This window comes from Anabrus simplex, chromosome 6 (assembly GCF_040414725.1).
Source record: "Anabrus simplex isolate iqAnaSimp1 chromosome 6, ASM4041472v1, whole genome shotgun sequence".
NCBI classification, from domain to species: Eukaryota; Metazoa; Arthropoda; class Insecta; order Orthoptera; family Tettigoniidae; genus Anabrus; species Anabrus simplex.
Window position 1 is genome coordinate 73,512,411 of NC_090270.1, and position 17,501 is coordinate 73,529,911.

General features: G+C 41.2%; 1 protein-coding gene across 1 annotated transcript in view; it reads left to right on the forward strand.

Annotated features, from left to right (window-relative positions):
* Positions 1–16,719, forward strand: part of LOC136875877 (dopaminechrome tautomerase) — an 82,202-nt gene extending 65,483 nt beyond the window's left edge. Inside the window, exon 2 of the mRNA XM_067149499.2 lies at positions 13,937–16,719. Coding sequence (XP_067005600.2) covers positions 13,937–15,219 — 1,283 coding nt within the window. The 3' untranslated portion in view covers positions 15,220–16,719. The remainder of the gene's footprint in view (positions 1–13,936) is intronic.
* Positions 16,720–17,501: the final 782 nt, after the last annotated feature.

Consider the following 17,501-nt stretch of genomic DNA (forward strand, 5'->3'; position numbering starts at 1 on the left):
TGATAGCTCATCGAAAGTCTACCTCAGATTGAGTTTAATTTTCATCTGTTTGTCGGTTTGTCTGTTACAACAGTACGGGAAAACGGTTAGGTTCATTTTTTCATGAAATTTGATATATAAGTTTAGAGCAAGGGCGAGTAGGATATCTATATATATAAAATAAGAGTTTTGTCTGTACATTGCTCAGAATTTGAAAAGAATGGCATTTCTGTATCGGTCATGTCCATAGTAACAAGAAAATGCACTTTTTACTTTTCCGTAATTACTGTATGTATGTATGTATGTATGTATGTATGTGTGTGTGTATGTACACGCATCACGAGAACACGGATGAAGAGAATTTAATGAAAATCGGTATGTGAAGTCGGGGGATGAGCCACTACAATCTAGGCTATAAATCATTTTACTCACGCTGAGTGAAATGGTAGTTTAGGGGAAGGCCTAAAATTGAATTCTCAAATATTTATATTATTAGTGGTCCTATCGGTAAATACTACATAACTAAAGTTATATAGAATTAAGTTTCCGATCATTGATGTCATACATTGTTGCCGTACTGGTTTTGATAACGTAGATATTCATGAATTTGAATTTTTGTTGCCAAGTTCATATCAACGCCGAGCCACGAGAAAATGGGTTAAGTGAATTTGATTCAAGTCGGTATATAGAGTCGGGAAATAAAAAACTAAAGTCTAAGTTGTAAACAATTTTATTCGCCCTGTATGAAATTGTAGTTCAGGGGAAGGCGCCTAAAATTCAGTTTCTAAGTGCCTATGTTATTGGTCCGATCGAAAAGTACTACATAACAAAAGTTATAGAGGATACAATTTCCGACCATTTCCGACAATTTTACCGTACCGACTATGATAAGAGTGGTATTTCAGAGTCGGAAGAAAACTAAATGTGAAGGCCTACAATATTGACACTGCGTAACATTAATCAACAATAATATTGCATTGACCATTGTTTGTGGTGATGTTATTTGTGTCCTATAGTTCCGCTCAACTCCGATAGATGGGATTACTGCTACGTACCGAGTATAACAGTCTGACTGAATACTGGCCGGAAATAGCTGGGGAGTTAGAAAACTTTCTTCTTTAGCATGTCATTCCTCTGGTTCATACATTTTCTGTTACCGTACTGCTGGTACGTAACTCACTGGTTCATCATAGTATTCCAGCTATTCGATCCCTACTCTGACGCGCTGTTTCGAATGAGCAGTGTGCACTCCAAATTATAGCAGCACAATTCACTAAATAACTCAAAATTCTACCCTGAAAAGAGCTGTTTCTTAAAAAGAGCTTCTTCCTCTTCACTTTTATTAAATTCTACATTCATTTTATTCAAAATTAGTAGTGAAGAGGGGGTTTCTCCTCCGGCTTGGAGGAAAAAATTGCCTCCAAGTCAGATAGATTTTTCCGCCGCCAGTGTAGTGAATTGAGATTTTCCAACTCATCCGGAGCTCCTAGGAAACAGATTAGTATGCCCCGGGACTCTCCACTACTCGGCCCACCCCCTCCCTCTCGAAAAGGATCACGGATGTCTGCGGCCTGGTCATTCCAGCTCTGGAACTTTGGACTGTTGGTTCGGCAGCGTAGTAGGCCTACTGTTCGTTAAAAGTGAAAAAATGTGTGATTTTTCATTTGATCGAGTATTTCATGTGAAATCATTGCTTTTACTCGCGCCATTCCTACTGACGTCATTGTAATGACCTACATTAATTTCAGTTGGGAAAACCACTAAGACAGTTTTACTGAGGATGTAAAAAGGCAAGTGGAGAGCGAGTGTCTAGCATTAGCCTATAATGCAATTCACCAACCTGATTGTGACTGATGGTAGGCAAGCGGGCCTACCATTACAATGAAAATTCCCTAACGCAGTCTTCATATGAGAAAATACGTTTGGCGATTTCTCCGTTGCATTTTCAGGGTAATGTTAAGAGTTATGCAATTTAATACAGTCTTGCTCACAACGTGTTCTCTACCTAACCTACAATTCTGTATACAATGTAGAATTCTGTAGCGAAGCACGGGCACATCAGCTAGTTATCTACTGTATAAGTTCAAAATAATTAAAGAGAAGGAGCTTCACAGGGGAGCCCAAAATAAAACTCGAGAAGCAACTGGATGTGCGGTTTAGTTTATGTAGCTATCAGCTTGCATTCTGGAGATAGTGGGTTCGAACCCCACTGTCGGCAGCCCTGAAGACGTTTCCCCGTGGTTTTCCATTTTCACACCAGGCAAATGATGGGGCTGTAGTTTAAGTCCAAGGTCGCTTCCTTCGTACTCCTAGGAGACTGTCAAATGTAGTGTGAGTAGACACAATACAAGACTCAGCTAGGGGGCTCGTAGTTAACAATTTGCGCTCCCAAAGTGAAATCTCCTAGAGTATTTCCCCTTTTAGTCACCTTTTGCGACAAGTAGCTGACTGTGGATGTATTATAGTGCGCTGGTGATGGCGATTATCGTTTTGAGAGGAATTACAACTAGGCAACGTGATGATCGTGATTATTGCCTTTTTTTATACAATTGGCTATGCGCGGCCGTGGCCTTAATTAAGGTACAGCCCCAGCTTTTTCCTGGTGTGAAAATGGGAAACTACAGAACACCATCTTCAGGGCTGCCGACGTCCCACTAACTACTTTTGGCGGTTTTCGGAGATGCCGAAGTGCCGGAAAGTTGTCCCGCAGGAGTTCTTTAACCCTAAATCTACCGACACGAGGCTGACGTATTTGAGTACCGTTAAGTACCACCGAACTGAGCCAGGATTGAACCTGCCAAATTAAGGTCAGAAGGCCAGCACCTCAACCGTCTGAGCCACTCAGCTCTTGGCCAATTTTGAGTAAAATGTTTCACCTAAGAATGCCCTGTGAAATGGAGTGTGAAAATCTGAAGTAAGAAGGAAGTGAACTACGGTGACAAAGCCACAGCTGGATTGTCGTTCGCAGTGGCGGCGATGAGGAGAAACCAAGCACAACGATTTTAATTGCTTTCTTCCCAATATCGAAATGTTCCTTTTTGTAGTAGGCACTGATTTCTCTTATAGAATCACGACAGTAAGATTTGTGTAAAAGAATGTTAGTGCAAATAAAATCTTGTGAATGTTCATGTTAAGAAACGTGGGATGTTCCGGTTGAGTTGTCGTCTGGCTGGTATAGCTTAAGGGACTGCCTATAGAGGCATATATCGCGGTCTTGCACCTCGTGTCAGGCGAGCTGATGGATTGTCGGAGCTCAGAACTGGAATAGAGCGGAAAGCTGGTGTGCTGGCTTTGACTAGCAAAAATTCTGAACTTCTTCTTCTACTTCAGTTTACCGTCCAGGGTTGTTTTTTCCCTCGGACTTAGCTAGGGATCCCACCTCTATCGCTTCAGTGTCCTGGAGCGTGAGATATTTAGTCGGGGATACAACTAAGGATGAGGACCAGTACCTCTCCCATCCGGCCTCACCTGCTATGCTGAACAAGGGCCTTGTGGGGTATGGAAAGATTCTAAGATACACACAAGGAAGAGGGAAGGAAGCGGCCGTGGCCTTAAACTAGGTACCAACCCGACATTTGCCTGGAGAAGAACTGGGAAACCACGGAAAACCACTTCGAGGATGGCTGAGGTAGGAATCGAACCTCCTCTACTCAGTTGACCTCCCAATGTTAGTGTGATTAACTGCCATCCCTGGAGGCCCGGGTTCGTTTACCGGCTCTGCCACGAAATTTGAAAAGTGGTTCGGGGGCTGGAACGGGGTCCACTCAGCCTCGGGAGGTCGACTGAGTAGAGGGGTGGGGGGTGTGTTCTATTCCCTCCTCAGCCACCCACGAAGTGGTCTTCCGTGGTTTCCCACTTCTCCTCCAGGGAAATGCAGGGATTGTACCTAACTTAAGGCCACGGCCGCTTCCTTAGCTCTTCCTTCTCTATCCTTTCCAATCTTCCCATCCCCTTACAAGGTCCCTGTTCAGCACAGCAGGTGAGGCCACCTGGGTAACGTACTGGTCCTCCTCCCCAGTTGTATCCCATGACCCAAAGTCTCACGCTCCAGGACACTGCCCTTGAGGCGGTAGAGGTGGGATCCCTCGCTAAGTCCGAGGGAAAAACCAACCCTGGAGATTAAACAGATTAAGAAAAGAAAGAAAGAAAGAAATAATAATAATAATAATAATAATAATAATAATAATAATAATAATAATAATGATATTGGGGTCAGAAGGCCAGCATCTCAACCGTCTGAGCTACTCAGCCCGGCCTCTATTAAAACAATGATGACCAATATTATTATATTGGCTTTTCGTCCCACTAACTACTTTTTATGGTTTTTGGAGACGCCGAAATGCCAGAATTTAGTCCCGCAGTAGTTACTTTACGTACCAGTAAATCTACCGACACGGGGCTGACGTATATAAGCATCTTACAATACCACGGCACTGAGCCAAGATCGAACCTGCCACTTGGGCTCAGAAAGCAAGCGCCTTGTTCGTCTGAGCCACTCTGTCCGGTTAGGTTTCTTTCCTACTGACATAACTACAGTCCTGGAAATTATAATTTTCATATCAAAACTCACTGCACCTCCAAGACATTTTATTGCAAATTTTCAGCAGAATCATCGACATAGGCCAAACTGCTTACTAATGTAGATATCCACCCAACTGAATCACTCCTCGCCATTTTCTACCTTTCATGTATAGCAGTATTACAGCCTTGTCTAAACCCTTTAACTACTTGGAACCAAAAACTCACTCAACGATCAAGTCTCACAGCGGTCCGATTGCCAACATAAATGCTTATGATTGCCTGTAATAACATACCCCTAATCCCCCAATACAGCTAACATCTTTTCCCTTGGTATAACGCCATATGTCCGTCTCTGTAGTGTAGTGGTTAGTGTGATTAGCTGCCATCCCCGGAGGCCCGGATTCGATTTGCAGGTCTGCCACGAAATTTGAAATGTGGTATGAGGACTGTAAGTAGGTCCATTCAGAATCGGGAGGTCAACTGAGTAGAGAGGGGTTCGATCCCACATCAGCGATCCTCGAAGTTATTTTCCGCAGTTTCCCCCCTTCTTCTCGAGGCAAATTGTACCTAACTTAAGGCCACGGCTGCTCTTCCTTGCCTTTCCCTTCCAATTTTCCCATCCCCCACAAGGCCCCTGATCAACATAGCAGGCGAGGCCGCCTGGGTGAGGTACTTGTCCTCCTTTCCAGTTGTATCCACGACTAAATGTCTCACACTCCAGGAGATTGCCCTTGAGGCGATAAAGGCGCGATCCATCGCTGAGTCTGGGGGTAAATCCAACCCTGGAGGGCAAACGCATTAAATAAATAAATAAATAAATAAATAAATAAATAAATAAATAAATAAATAAATAAAGTAACGCTATATGCCTTCTCTAGAATCTTAAAATCTGGTCCTGACAGCCCCTCTGCCGTCGGAAACTACACTTGTTTTCACCCAACTTAAAAATACAGGTTTCGTTCCTAATGTGGAACATCTTCAGCTAAAAAAGGAGTAGTCTAAATGATATAAAACACTGATGATGATGATTATGATAATAATAATAATAATAATAATAATAATAATAATAATAATAATAATAATAATATAAAATGTTCCTTCATGTTGAGTTAAAACCTCAACAAATCAATGTTCAAGTTTGAGATAAAAATCTGATGTAAGGGATCTTCTCTTCTTCAAAATGTCGGAGAAGTAAGTGTCGCTCAAAAACATAAGGAACGCGGTTAGAAATTGATTTAACCCTTTCGTTCACGATTTATTTCTATCTTGAGGATAAACTTAAAATATTTTTAAAATGTAAAATTTAAATACCATGACAGGGGGAAACTCCTTAAGATAACCAAAGATGAGGTTAAGTTTATTTTTGTTATAAAGTTTTAAGATGTTGAAGGGAGTCTCCTGGCTGGTCCCGCTATGATTACTTCTTCCCTTACGTCGTCAGCCGACGAAGATGTTCCACATTAGGATCGAAACATGTACTTTTTGAAGAAAAGAAGATCCCTTACATCACATTTTTATCTCAAACTTGAACATTGACTTGAGGTTTTACTCAACATGAAGGAAAATTTTATCTCATCTTCATCATCATCATCATAAGTGGTTTTATTTAATTTATGAGAATTTTTGTATTATTTTTTTAGCTGGAGATGTTCCACATTAGCAACGAAACGTGTACTTTTTGAATAATTTAATTATATTTTAAGCTGGAATATGTCTCATAATTATAGTCTACAGACTAGCAGTAAAAAAACAAACAAGTATTGGAAGGTGGGATTCTTCCTTCAGCCTAACCTTAGTTGAGTTGCCAATACGGGATAAAAATAGTATTTGTAAGCTGTACGCTCCCTAGTTGAGAGCCACTGCGGACTTTAAGTCACCTGTCATGTCAGGCAAGAGGTACATTGGATGATGTCCCCACTTTTCTTACTGGAGAGCCACCTAAGCTTATTTTTGTTTTGGCCGCGGATTTAATGCCGGATGACTTTCCTGCTTCCAGGTATTTATTCAGGTGAAAATTCCAACCTAAAATCGACCGGGAATCGAACCTCAGCCTTCTGGGCGGAAAGCCGGCAGCTAAGCCACTGCACTCGTTACCCCTCCCTTTTTAAAACAATTACCTTGCAATATTAGTTCTTACACAATTCGCTGTTATTAATTGTTATTAATAAATTAAAACTTCAATTATTATTTATAAATTATATACAACTAAAAGCGTCCGGGCTCAGGCGGAAGCGTGCTGGCCTCTCACGGCTGGGTCCCGTGATTCAAATCCCGGTCACTTCATGTGAGATTTGTACTGGATAAAGCGGGGACGGCATAGGTTTTTCTCCGGGTACTCCGGTTTTTCCTATCATCTTTCATTCCAGCAACCCTCTCCAATATAATTTCAATATAATTTCATTTCATCTGTCAGTCATTACTCATTGCCCCAGAGGATTGCTACAGGCCAAATACTTCAATACACATATTACAGTATTTGTACAGGCTACGGCAGCCGACACAGTTCCTATCCTCGCCGCTAGATGGGGGCTTCATTCAGTCCATTCTACAGTGACTCTGTATGTACAGTGTGGCTAACGAGTGCTTCATTCTGATTGGCTCCGCCATGTTTTACCCAAACTTCCCGTCAGCTGATTTAAACGTATGTATTCAGCGAAGTACGGGGTACCTGTTTTAACCTTAATACATCGAAAATATGTTCTTATTAAACTCGGAAGATTATTTAGTATTATTAGTTAAGAAATGTGTGTGAATGTACGTATTTCTGGGGTCTGAGTTTTGAAGAAAATTACGCCAGGCTGTTATGCTCATGGTTGCAGAAACAAATCAGGAAAGGTTTTAAAAATGAAATTAGGCAATTGCTTGTTTTCAGCACGTTATAAGACGCTCCCAACAACGGGTAAGGTTGTTTCGTGCATTATAATGGTAACAATAATAATAATAATAGTAATTTAATAGAGGTCAAAACAGTAAATGTCATATTTCTACGTTAATATTCGCCGTATCCAAAACCTGTACATAAGGAAAGTTGTTTAGAATATAATTTCCGACGTTTTACGTTTTATGCAATTTTACCGTGTAAGGAGTCAACTGTAGTCCATTCCTGATCCGGTCGAATGACTGGTAACAGGCTGTGGATTTTCAAACAACTAAAGAAAGCGTTATTTTGAAGAAGAGTGAAGCCATACAAATATTTAACACAGCCATCGCACATTTTCCTTTAAGGAGTGGTACCAGTAACCTATTAAAAGCCATAGATACCTTTACCTGTTAATCAGAAGCAATCCTAGGGTAAGTCACCCTCGGGTGAATTTGTCTCTAATTTTGAACTACTGATATTCTAAAACAGTGAAGTCCTCTCCTAAAAAATAATTTATTTGTAAAAATATGATTTTGTGTCGCACAAAAGCATAACGAACACGTTCACGATTTATTTCTAATGGGTGGAAAAATCTGAAAGTTCATAAGTGGAAGGGGTTGAGAGAGGGAGACTCTGTTCATTTTTTTTAATATATTAGGAAAAACAGCATCTTCACAATTGACGAAGAATGTACTTAACGTCTGCAGTTCAGGATTTCCAATAATCATGGTAATGCTGAAGGAATATTTTGAAAAGAATATGAAACATTAACGACGTTTCCTTTGTTTCAAGAACATTTAAGTCCTATGCTTTTTGGAATACAAAGAAACAGTTCCTGCGCTGCTCAATTGTACGTATTATCCGCGAAACTTTTAGTGACACTTCTGTTTACGGCGTAGGGGCAAGGAGGGAGCTTCAACGTTTCCGGTAGAACTGCCAACTGAATGGAAATGAAAACTGAATTGAATCGATAGTATGATGGAATGGAATTTTCTAGACCTTTATTACCTAAAGCCTACAACTACGTCACACATACAACTATATGCCTCGTTGTGACACTTTTTACTTAGGTTTTTTTTTTTTTTTTTGCTATTTGCGTTACGTCGCACCGACACAGACATGTTTTATGGCGACGATGGGATGGGAAAGGCCTAGGAATGGAAAAGAAGCGGCCCTGGCCTTAATTAAGGTACAGCCCTAGCATTTGCCTGGTGTGAAAATGGGAAACCACGGAAAACCATCTTCAGGGCTGCCGACAGTGGAATTCGAACCTACTATCTCCAGATTACTGGATACTAGCCGCACTTAAGCAACTGCAGCTATCGAGCTCGGTTTTTACTTCGTACCCGTAATTATGCCAATATAAATAAAATAGATGCCTTTGCTGGCGGGACCTAGTGTTTACAGTGCACTACGTCTTCTGGTATGGGCTAGAGCAATCTTGTTACTTTCATTGATCTGTCTCAGCTTTATCATTGGCTTTGACAAAATGAAAGTGACTGAGGTATGAGTGATGCTAGTAATGCCATTCCTTCTGCAGCCAGTCCCTGCTATGAATGGTGTGAAAATATTGCTCATAGGGTAGGTTGTTGCATGCATTTCAGTGGGCTTGGCAGACTGATATGTAATAGCAACTTCTGGCTCGGTGAGGAAAGCAACGGGAAACTACCTCACTCCTCATTTCCCTAGTACGCCTCTTCAGTGATGCCTAGGCTATCTATGACAGCTGATGGCGGAGCTGTTGAGGATCCAACCAGCCTTCGGGCTGAGGACTAAACATACATACATACATACATACATACATACATACATACATACATAAATAAAATAGACTGGCCTGCGTCTTTTTTTTTTTCACCACGGACGTGTGGAGATTCGCAAGCGTGAAAGGTAGAAAATATTTTAATCCTCTTAATCGAACAAACCATTTTTTTTTCCGCAAATGCGGCAGCTGGTTCAGTCAACGCAATGAAGGAGAAAAGCGACTGGTTATTTTATTTTCCCATATCGCAACAGACTGTTACTTTAGCAATTATTTTTCTGCCCTCATTGTGTATTGACCGTGATGTTCGTTTCCGAGTTGGAGTTCTAAGGTGTTCATGTGATGTACTTGGATTTTCTTCAGTAGATTTCAATAGGTTGCAAAAGTTCAGTTTTTACCTAGGCTATATAAATAACAATAATACTCGAATTTTGGGATAACACCGCCAGACGTCTCACGACGACGCATAATCCATTCATATTTTGGCTGGGGGGTCATGTGAAAATTTGTGCAACGTAACGCCGGAAGTGACGTCACATTAGCCGTTACCGGAGGTCTTGGTCGCCAAAGATGAAAGATCATTAGCTTTTCACAAGGGAGAAGTTTCTTTTTTTGGTTGCCTACTTACCACTCCATATGTCAAAGATAATAGAGGTCTACCGATTCAATATTAGGGAGCCGAAGTGTCACTAAAAGTTTCGCGGATAGAAGGCGCCATATTGCTTACATCGCCTTCATAATTTATCTGTGCGCTTCATCACTTTACACCAGGGCCTCTGAAACGCCCAAAATCTCACGCGTGCAAACTGAGGCGCAATGGTCCTGTGCACAGTGCATCGGTCCCACTCGGCTCGGCTGGGATCAGCGCGTCGTCTCGGGGCGACTCGGCTCGGATTTGGAGCGCTACGGCGCAAGTGAGGAAGAGGGAGACAGGTGGAGCGAGCGAGACAGGCGTGGGGAAAGAGAGAGACAGCGCTATTGCTCCAAATCGAGGAGTGAGGGGTCTGCAGTCTGGTCAACAAGACGAAGCCGTCTTTTGCACCGTGTACAGCGAATGCACTGGTACATGCACCCTGAGAAGCCCTGCTTTACACTGACCAGTCTGAGTTCCATCGCTGCGGATTTCATGTGATGAATTCTATCATAGGGTACCTCCAGCACTGCCCTTGCTTCAACATTACTGGTTTTACATGGGGCCTGTTCTTCAAACGAGGGGCTGCTTGCAGAAGGACGTCCTCATTTGCTTGCTTGCTACACACTTTTATTGTCGTACTACCGCCTCTCCTGTCCTGATGCGGTAATAAAAGAGAGCAAGCATTTTCTTTCAGCTGCATCCCTCTGGTATTCTTAGGTTATGTTTCGATTACTGATGACAACTACAGAGACAATGTGATGTTCACAATGAAATTGCGGACATGGTAATTTCCTCAGCAAAAAATACGGCCAAGACCTAAGTATATATACACAGTACATACATACACAAACTGAGCCTAGGTTTAATTCTTAAAATTAATACAAATATATGAATCTCTTTAATGGATTGGAGTATCGTAAACAATGATAAAAAATGACTCATTATTCCCTCCTTTCCGTGATACTGCCATGGCTGCTTTGTTTATGCCTGTGTTCACAAACTATCCACCAGGCGTCACGAGTTTTCTTAAATCTGAATTCAGAGGTATTACGAGACAGATGGTGCACTCGCTAAGGCTATCTGACAACATAGTTGAAGAATTACAATTTTAATCGATGCCCTCGTTTGTGGACATGATGAACGAAAAGTCCATATTTGTTGCCTGATGCAATGTGGTGACTGTGATAATATATAATTTCGTGTGGCTATTTCTAGCCGAGTGCAGCCCTTGTAAGGCAGAGGGTGGGCGGCATCTGCCGTGTGTATGTAACTGCGTGTTATTGTGGTGGAGGATAGTGTTATGTGTGGTGTGTGAGTTGCAGGGATGTTGGGGACAGCACAAACACCCAGCCCCCGGGCCATTGGAATTAACCAATGAAGGTTAAAATCCCCAACCCGGCCGGGAATCGAACCCGGGACCCTCTGAACCGAATGCCAGTACGCTGACCATTCAGCCAACGAGTCGGACGGTGACTGTGATGATAGTTATTTACTTTTACCTCCTCTGAAAACAATAAACACATCTTAGATCTAATGAGAATCATAGACAAAAGAGAGGACCGCGGTATCCCCTGCCTGCTTTAAGAGACAACTAAAAGGGGATCCAGGGGCTCTCAACTTGGTAGCGTGAGTTGCCGAAAACAGGGCCCTTTAGCTCAGCGCTCGCATGGCTTCCACTTACTTTTGCCAGGCTCCTCTCTTTCATCTATCCTACCCGACTTTTCTTGGTCAACTCGTGTTCCTGTCCGATCCGGACGCTATTATGTTCCGAGGCCTAGGGAGTCATTCATTTTGACGCCCTTCGTGGCCCTTGTCTTCCTTTTGCCGAAACCGTCATTTTTCGAAATGTAGGATCTGTTCCTCTTTCCTCACTGATTAGTGTTATATAGAGAATTGTTGCCTAATGGTACTTACTCTTAAACAATAATTACCACAACTACTGTACCACCACAAAAGAGAGGAAAGAGCAACGGATGGCACGAGATGATTAGAGTTATTTAACCCCTGAGGGCGGGGGCGGTAGAATAACAGTCGCCGTATCCCCTGCCTGCCGTAAGAGGCGACTAATAGGGCCCCTAGGGCTCTGAACTTGGGAGCATGGGTTGGCGACCACGGGGCCGTTAGCTGGGTCCTGGCATTGCTTTCACTTACTTGTGCCAAGCACCTCACCTTGCAACTAACATATCCGCCCTCCCTCGGTCAACTCTTGTTCTTTTCCGAACCCCCCCTCCCCTCCCGACGGTATTAGAGCATTCGAGGCCTAGGGAGACTTCCATTTTCACGCCATTCGTAGCCCTTGTCTTTCAGTGGCCGATACCTCCATTTTTCGAAGTGTCAAATCACTTCCATTTCATATGATCTTTCACTAAAGAACTCCGACTCCAAATCCAAAGACGCTTCACGTCAATACTCCCTCGGTTCACAAACCTAATACTGTCACTGTCATACAGAATTCATCAAAGGAGTTCAGATAGGAACCTGCTACAAGTGGATCCATTGCCAAGTAGCCCCTTGATCGCCTAGATACGCTCCCACTGGGGACACACCTCTTACGTAAAGCGGAACATACCGTGAATGCGTTTTACGTCCGCACCCGCATTGGGACTAGTGTATATAGGGTTTATTTAATGAAGTAGCCATTTCCAGAACGGTAGTTAGTAGTACAAGCATCTTATTAATGAATCACTAACATAGAGCACGCTAAGGAAAAAAAAAAGAAAAAAAAAAGCAAATTTGTCTCCGTACAGGCCATGAATGGGTGGGAGGTAAAGGCTTCTACTATCCGTAACCTCGGCACTGGATGGGGTAGAGTGGTCTTTGCCCCCAGGAATCAGCCTCATTTTTGGTATAGGTTGAGTGAACCTGGACCATATGCACCTCCGGAAGTGGAAACTTCGTTTTCTTAAATTTTACGACTTCTTGATGGGGAATCAAACCCATGTCCTTCCCGCCTTTAACGCCTCGGCCAGGCAGCCCCTGGAGAAAACAGAAGGAGCATGGACAGGATTATGCAGTTTCTGCCAGCTTGACCATGTACCTGACAATTTTGAGGGCAAACGTCTTGGACCTTGGAGTATTTCTCGAGTCTCTGGGGCTACGCCGGCTCAATTTGCTTTTATCCTGGGGTTTAAGATCGGCTGCACTTCCTGAAGCTATATGAATTTTTTAGGTGAAAATTCCAACCCGAGATTCGGAATGGGGAGACAATATGCGAGAGACGATGTTATGATTTTGTGTATACCGGTACCACACCAATCTGAAAAAACTGTAATGCATATAGAAATAAGAGAATACAAACATTAGAGGACAAAGGATTACAAAATGTTATGTAACATTTACCTTGAGCGCGTGGCGTCCCACGCCGCCACAAGATGGTAACCAGTTTTTGAGAAGAAAATTATCGGTTCGTCGCGTGACAAAATATAGCTCGGGAATGCGTACACATCGGACATTGTGTGAGGTGACAATAGTGACAATGGGGAAAGAACTTAAAAAAATATACAGTGACAAAGTATTGAATTTGGACACATATTCCATAAAATTTCGAAAGTGGTTGAAATAATTAATTCTCAAGTCGGCATATTTTAGTGGCTACCTGAAGAAATCTGTATTGAAAACTTGGTTACGCTCTTCAACCGAACAGCCGTTGTAAAATTTGTACTACAATACTACACCCCACAACAATGACATGAACATATAAATAAATGTCATATAGGTTTTACATTATTGCCAGGAACATGAGTGTTGACGCGACTAGCGATCGTCTGAAACAGCTTGTGAACAAGTTCAGATTTGTGTTGGCGACGAATCCAACTGACTATACAGCATTAAACACTCCCACGGTCTCTAGAGATATACGAGTAGCAGACAGTCTTACGTATTGTACTACTCAGCAAAATTTCATAAATTACTATTTTGACAAATACATGAAATTTAAAACTTTAAAATTCTATGGACTCATTTCTTTCTTACCAACCATACAAACAGCCCGCCCGGACAACACCACCCAAACGTTTTCCACGAAAATTCTCAGCATTCTAACCCAATTGTTGGTTGGTGAACCCTCTGTTTTATAAAATACTAAATTTGAATTTCGTCGCTCCTCTCTCCCTTCTTCCTTCCTTCATCAAACATTTTTTTTTTCATCTTAGTATATACAATCTATTTTCTATTGTTGCAGGCTTGTCGCTGTTCCCGTGGCTGCTGTCTATGACACTAGTCTCGAGCCTTCACAGCAAATCACAGAGCCGACTAAAGGAGCTGTATTCATGGCGACAAATAGATTTCGTGTTCCCAAGTGATTCCACCAGACAAGCTGCTCTCACTTCTGGAGCCTACATACCAGAGAATAATCTTCCTCTAGGGTTAGAAATTTGGGGAGATCGTATCTTCGTCTCCCTTCCCAAATGGAAACCTGGAATTCCTGCAACTTTAGCAACCATCCCTAGGGATCCAAAGGGAGATTCCTCCCCGGCTTTGACACCGTACCCAAATTGGTCTTGGCATTTACAAGCTAACTGTGATGGGCTAACCTCCGTCTTCCGTATGGCAACAGACCGTTGTGGAAGACTCTGGGTGTTGGACTCAGGAACAGTGGATATTTCTATAAACATGAAGCAGAAATGTCCTACTCAAATACTGGTGTTCAATTTACGCACTGATCAGTTACTGTGGAGGTATCGTCTGCCAGATGACCAGTTAAAGGATGGTTCATTATTTATAAACATCGCTGTCGACGACCGTGGCAGCCACTGTGAGGATACGTTCGCCTACCTTGCAGACGCGTTCCGCTACGGACTTGTAGTGTACAGCTGGCGCGAGGACCGTTCCTGGAGAGTAGAGAGCAACTACTTTTATCCTGAGCCTCTGCACGGTGACTATGAGATACACGGAGTGCCTTTCCAGTGGAGCGATGGCTTATTCGGTCTTGCACTTTCGCCAGAAGATCATAACGGAGAACGATCACTCTTCTTCCATGCACTGTCAAGTTATCGCGAGTTTGTTGTCCCAACATCTTTCCTAAGAAATGAGACTGCTGCTGTAGACGCAAATCCGCATGCTTTCAGAGTTCTTGAAGAGCCCAGGGGTTTGAGCAGAAGTCAGTCCTCTGGATCTGCCATGGATCGTCAAGGTGTGCTATTCTATAATCTCGTTTCGCGAGATGCAGTGGGTTGTTGGAACTCCAGACAGCCATATGGTTTCCGAATGGGCCTCCAGGGCATCATCGCTCACGACAATTCATCTCTCATCTTCCCCAATGACCTAAAAGTGGATCAAGAAACACGTCAGAGTTTATGGGTGCTCAGCAATAGACTACCTATATATATATACTCAACTCTTGATCCAGATGAGGTTAACTACAGAATACTAACAGCACCAACGGATTCCATAGTGAAAGGCACTGTGTGTGATCCCAACTACGTTTATGTTCCAAGTGAACCACGATATCCATGCGGGTATTAGTGGAGTTACGTCCAAGCATAAAATTAGAAAGTTGACGGCTTTGGATTATTTACATCGTCTAAATGAGTGAGGCAACATTTTTACGGGTTTGAACTTCAAATGAACTCACATTTCCACAATAAATTAAGTTAAGGAGTGACAAGTCTTACCATCCTAGTCATTGACAAAAGCTAGAGTAGATACACGAAAGAAATAAGAATTTGAAAAAGGTGGAACTTTCATTATATCTCTACTCTTCATGCTCGTTACCATAACGATGCGTCCAATGACTCATTCTTTGCAAAGAGGCAGATAATTCCATAAGGAATGGTGTCATGTTTAAAGAATTCCTCTTTCAACCAGGCGTTTATATTCTCTGGAAACAAACTGAAGTGCATGTTTTACGGAAACTGTAAACAGGGCACCAATGAACGAAGGCAAACTTCAGTACTCATTCCAAATGTTCTGTTACTTTTTGGTATCAACAAAGATTTGTGATCTAATACTAGTATTTAAAATTTTGGACGATACTTTGTTTTGAAACCTATGATATTTCTTGAAGTAATGATAAGACTTGAGTAGCATCCCATACAGTCAATATGTGAACAAATACGGTTTTGAGGTCAATTTTGTTAAAACCTGTATTGAAGCCCTTCTTTGTGTAGTCTATACAATAGAGGAAATGAAAGCCCGAATAATGATCCAAGCATATAATAACGAACTGTTGAACTTGGAAGCAGAATTACTAGAAGATACAAAATACTGGATGTTAAAAGGCGAATAGTAACAGAGAATACTACTGGTGCAAAGGACAAGTTCTAAAGGAACTTTTCAAAAATCTTTTTAGCATTACAAAAATATATTTCTTTCTTATGGATTCTGCTTATGAGTTTGTAAACTACGCAGTAAATATTTCTTTCAAACAGACTGTAGTATCTTAAGGGGTACAGATTCTTATAATTCTGGCATACTTTTCTTACCATACGAATACTAGATTGTACAATCGTGAAGTACCCAGAAGATTTTCGTAATCGTTTCAGAATTTCCTTCTTTTAGAACAATTGTAATTATTTTACTATTGCAATGAGTATATATGTCCTTAATTTCCCAGTTGCCATATTCTTGTACAAAAGAAGAAAAATGTATTCTGAGGGATATGTTAAACAGTGCAGAATATGCATTGTAACAGTGTACGTGAACCAACATTTGTAGCAGTTAAAAGCGAAGTATGAAACCTACCATTCTAGTGTTTATCGTTGGCCATATTGAGTGATGAAGTGTTTGTGTGTTTGATTTTTTAATTAGTGTAATATTGGTAATATGTATTTATACCAGAGACAGATGCAGAGTCGTGGACTTTAAGAAAGTGTGTGAGTATGCATGTGGGTTAATTTTGTGGTACTTAAATATCAATTTCTAATGTATTCTAAAATTACTTTATAAGTAATTTAGACAATACATAGAATTCACTAACACATTTCCACTATTTTCTTGAAAATTTCATTCTGTTGCCGCGGTTAAAGTTGTATATTGTCCTTGTAATATGTTACAAAGGGAAATACAATTTGGACCAAAATGTACTAGTTCTTGAAAATACTGTACTTTAGTGAGGTAAATTAAAACATTATTTCCAACACTACAATGTATAAAATAATGTATTTTAAAGAACATACATCAACATTTCCGTATTTTAAAAAATCCTTTTGTTGTAATATATCACATTCAGACCATTACTATGTTATATATTTCATGATTATTTTAATTGAAGTGATAATACTACATATCCTAATTCACTTTACTAACGAAAATCGATCTGTATGTAAATTATGTAAATAAATATCATATATAATACATCATATCCTTGGTTTTTATTATAAACAACAGAATTTCGCTGTAAGTACTATTAATAAAATGAATGCAAAGAGATATTACTATAAAAAGTACCGGTACTCGTTAATTTTCTTTCACATTCACCTCGAACATCACCGAAGGAGAATGAGGTAAGTTCGAAAGCCCAGAATTCTTTATAATTCGCAGAACTGTTTTCTACAAACTGAAATAGCCTTACAAAACAGATACGAGGTCTTCGATTCTGAATGAATATCTCGTCAAAATCTTCTGATCATTTCTCATCATGTACCTCGGATCGGAGTCCAAATAAAATTATGGGTCCCGTGATTTAATGATCAGACGATTTCAATTATGTTAATTTAGACAAAACTCTCTAACATCTTGCTCCACGTTTGCTTTGACTTAAGTTTAATGCCAACTTCTTTAAGGTAAGTATCCAGGTCACAATATCA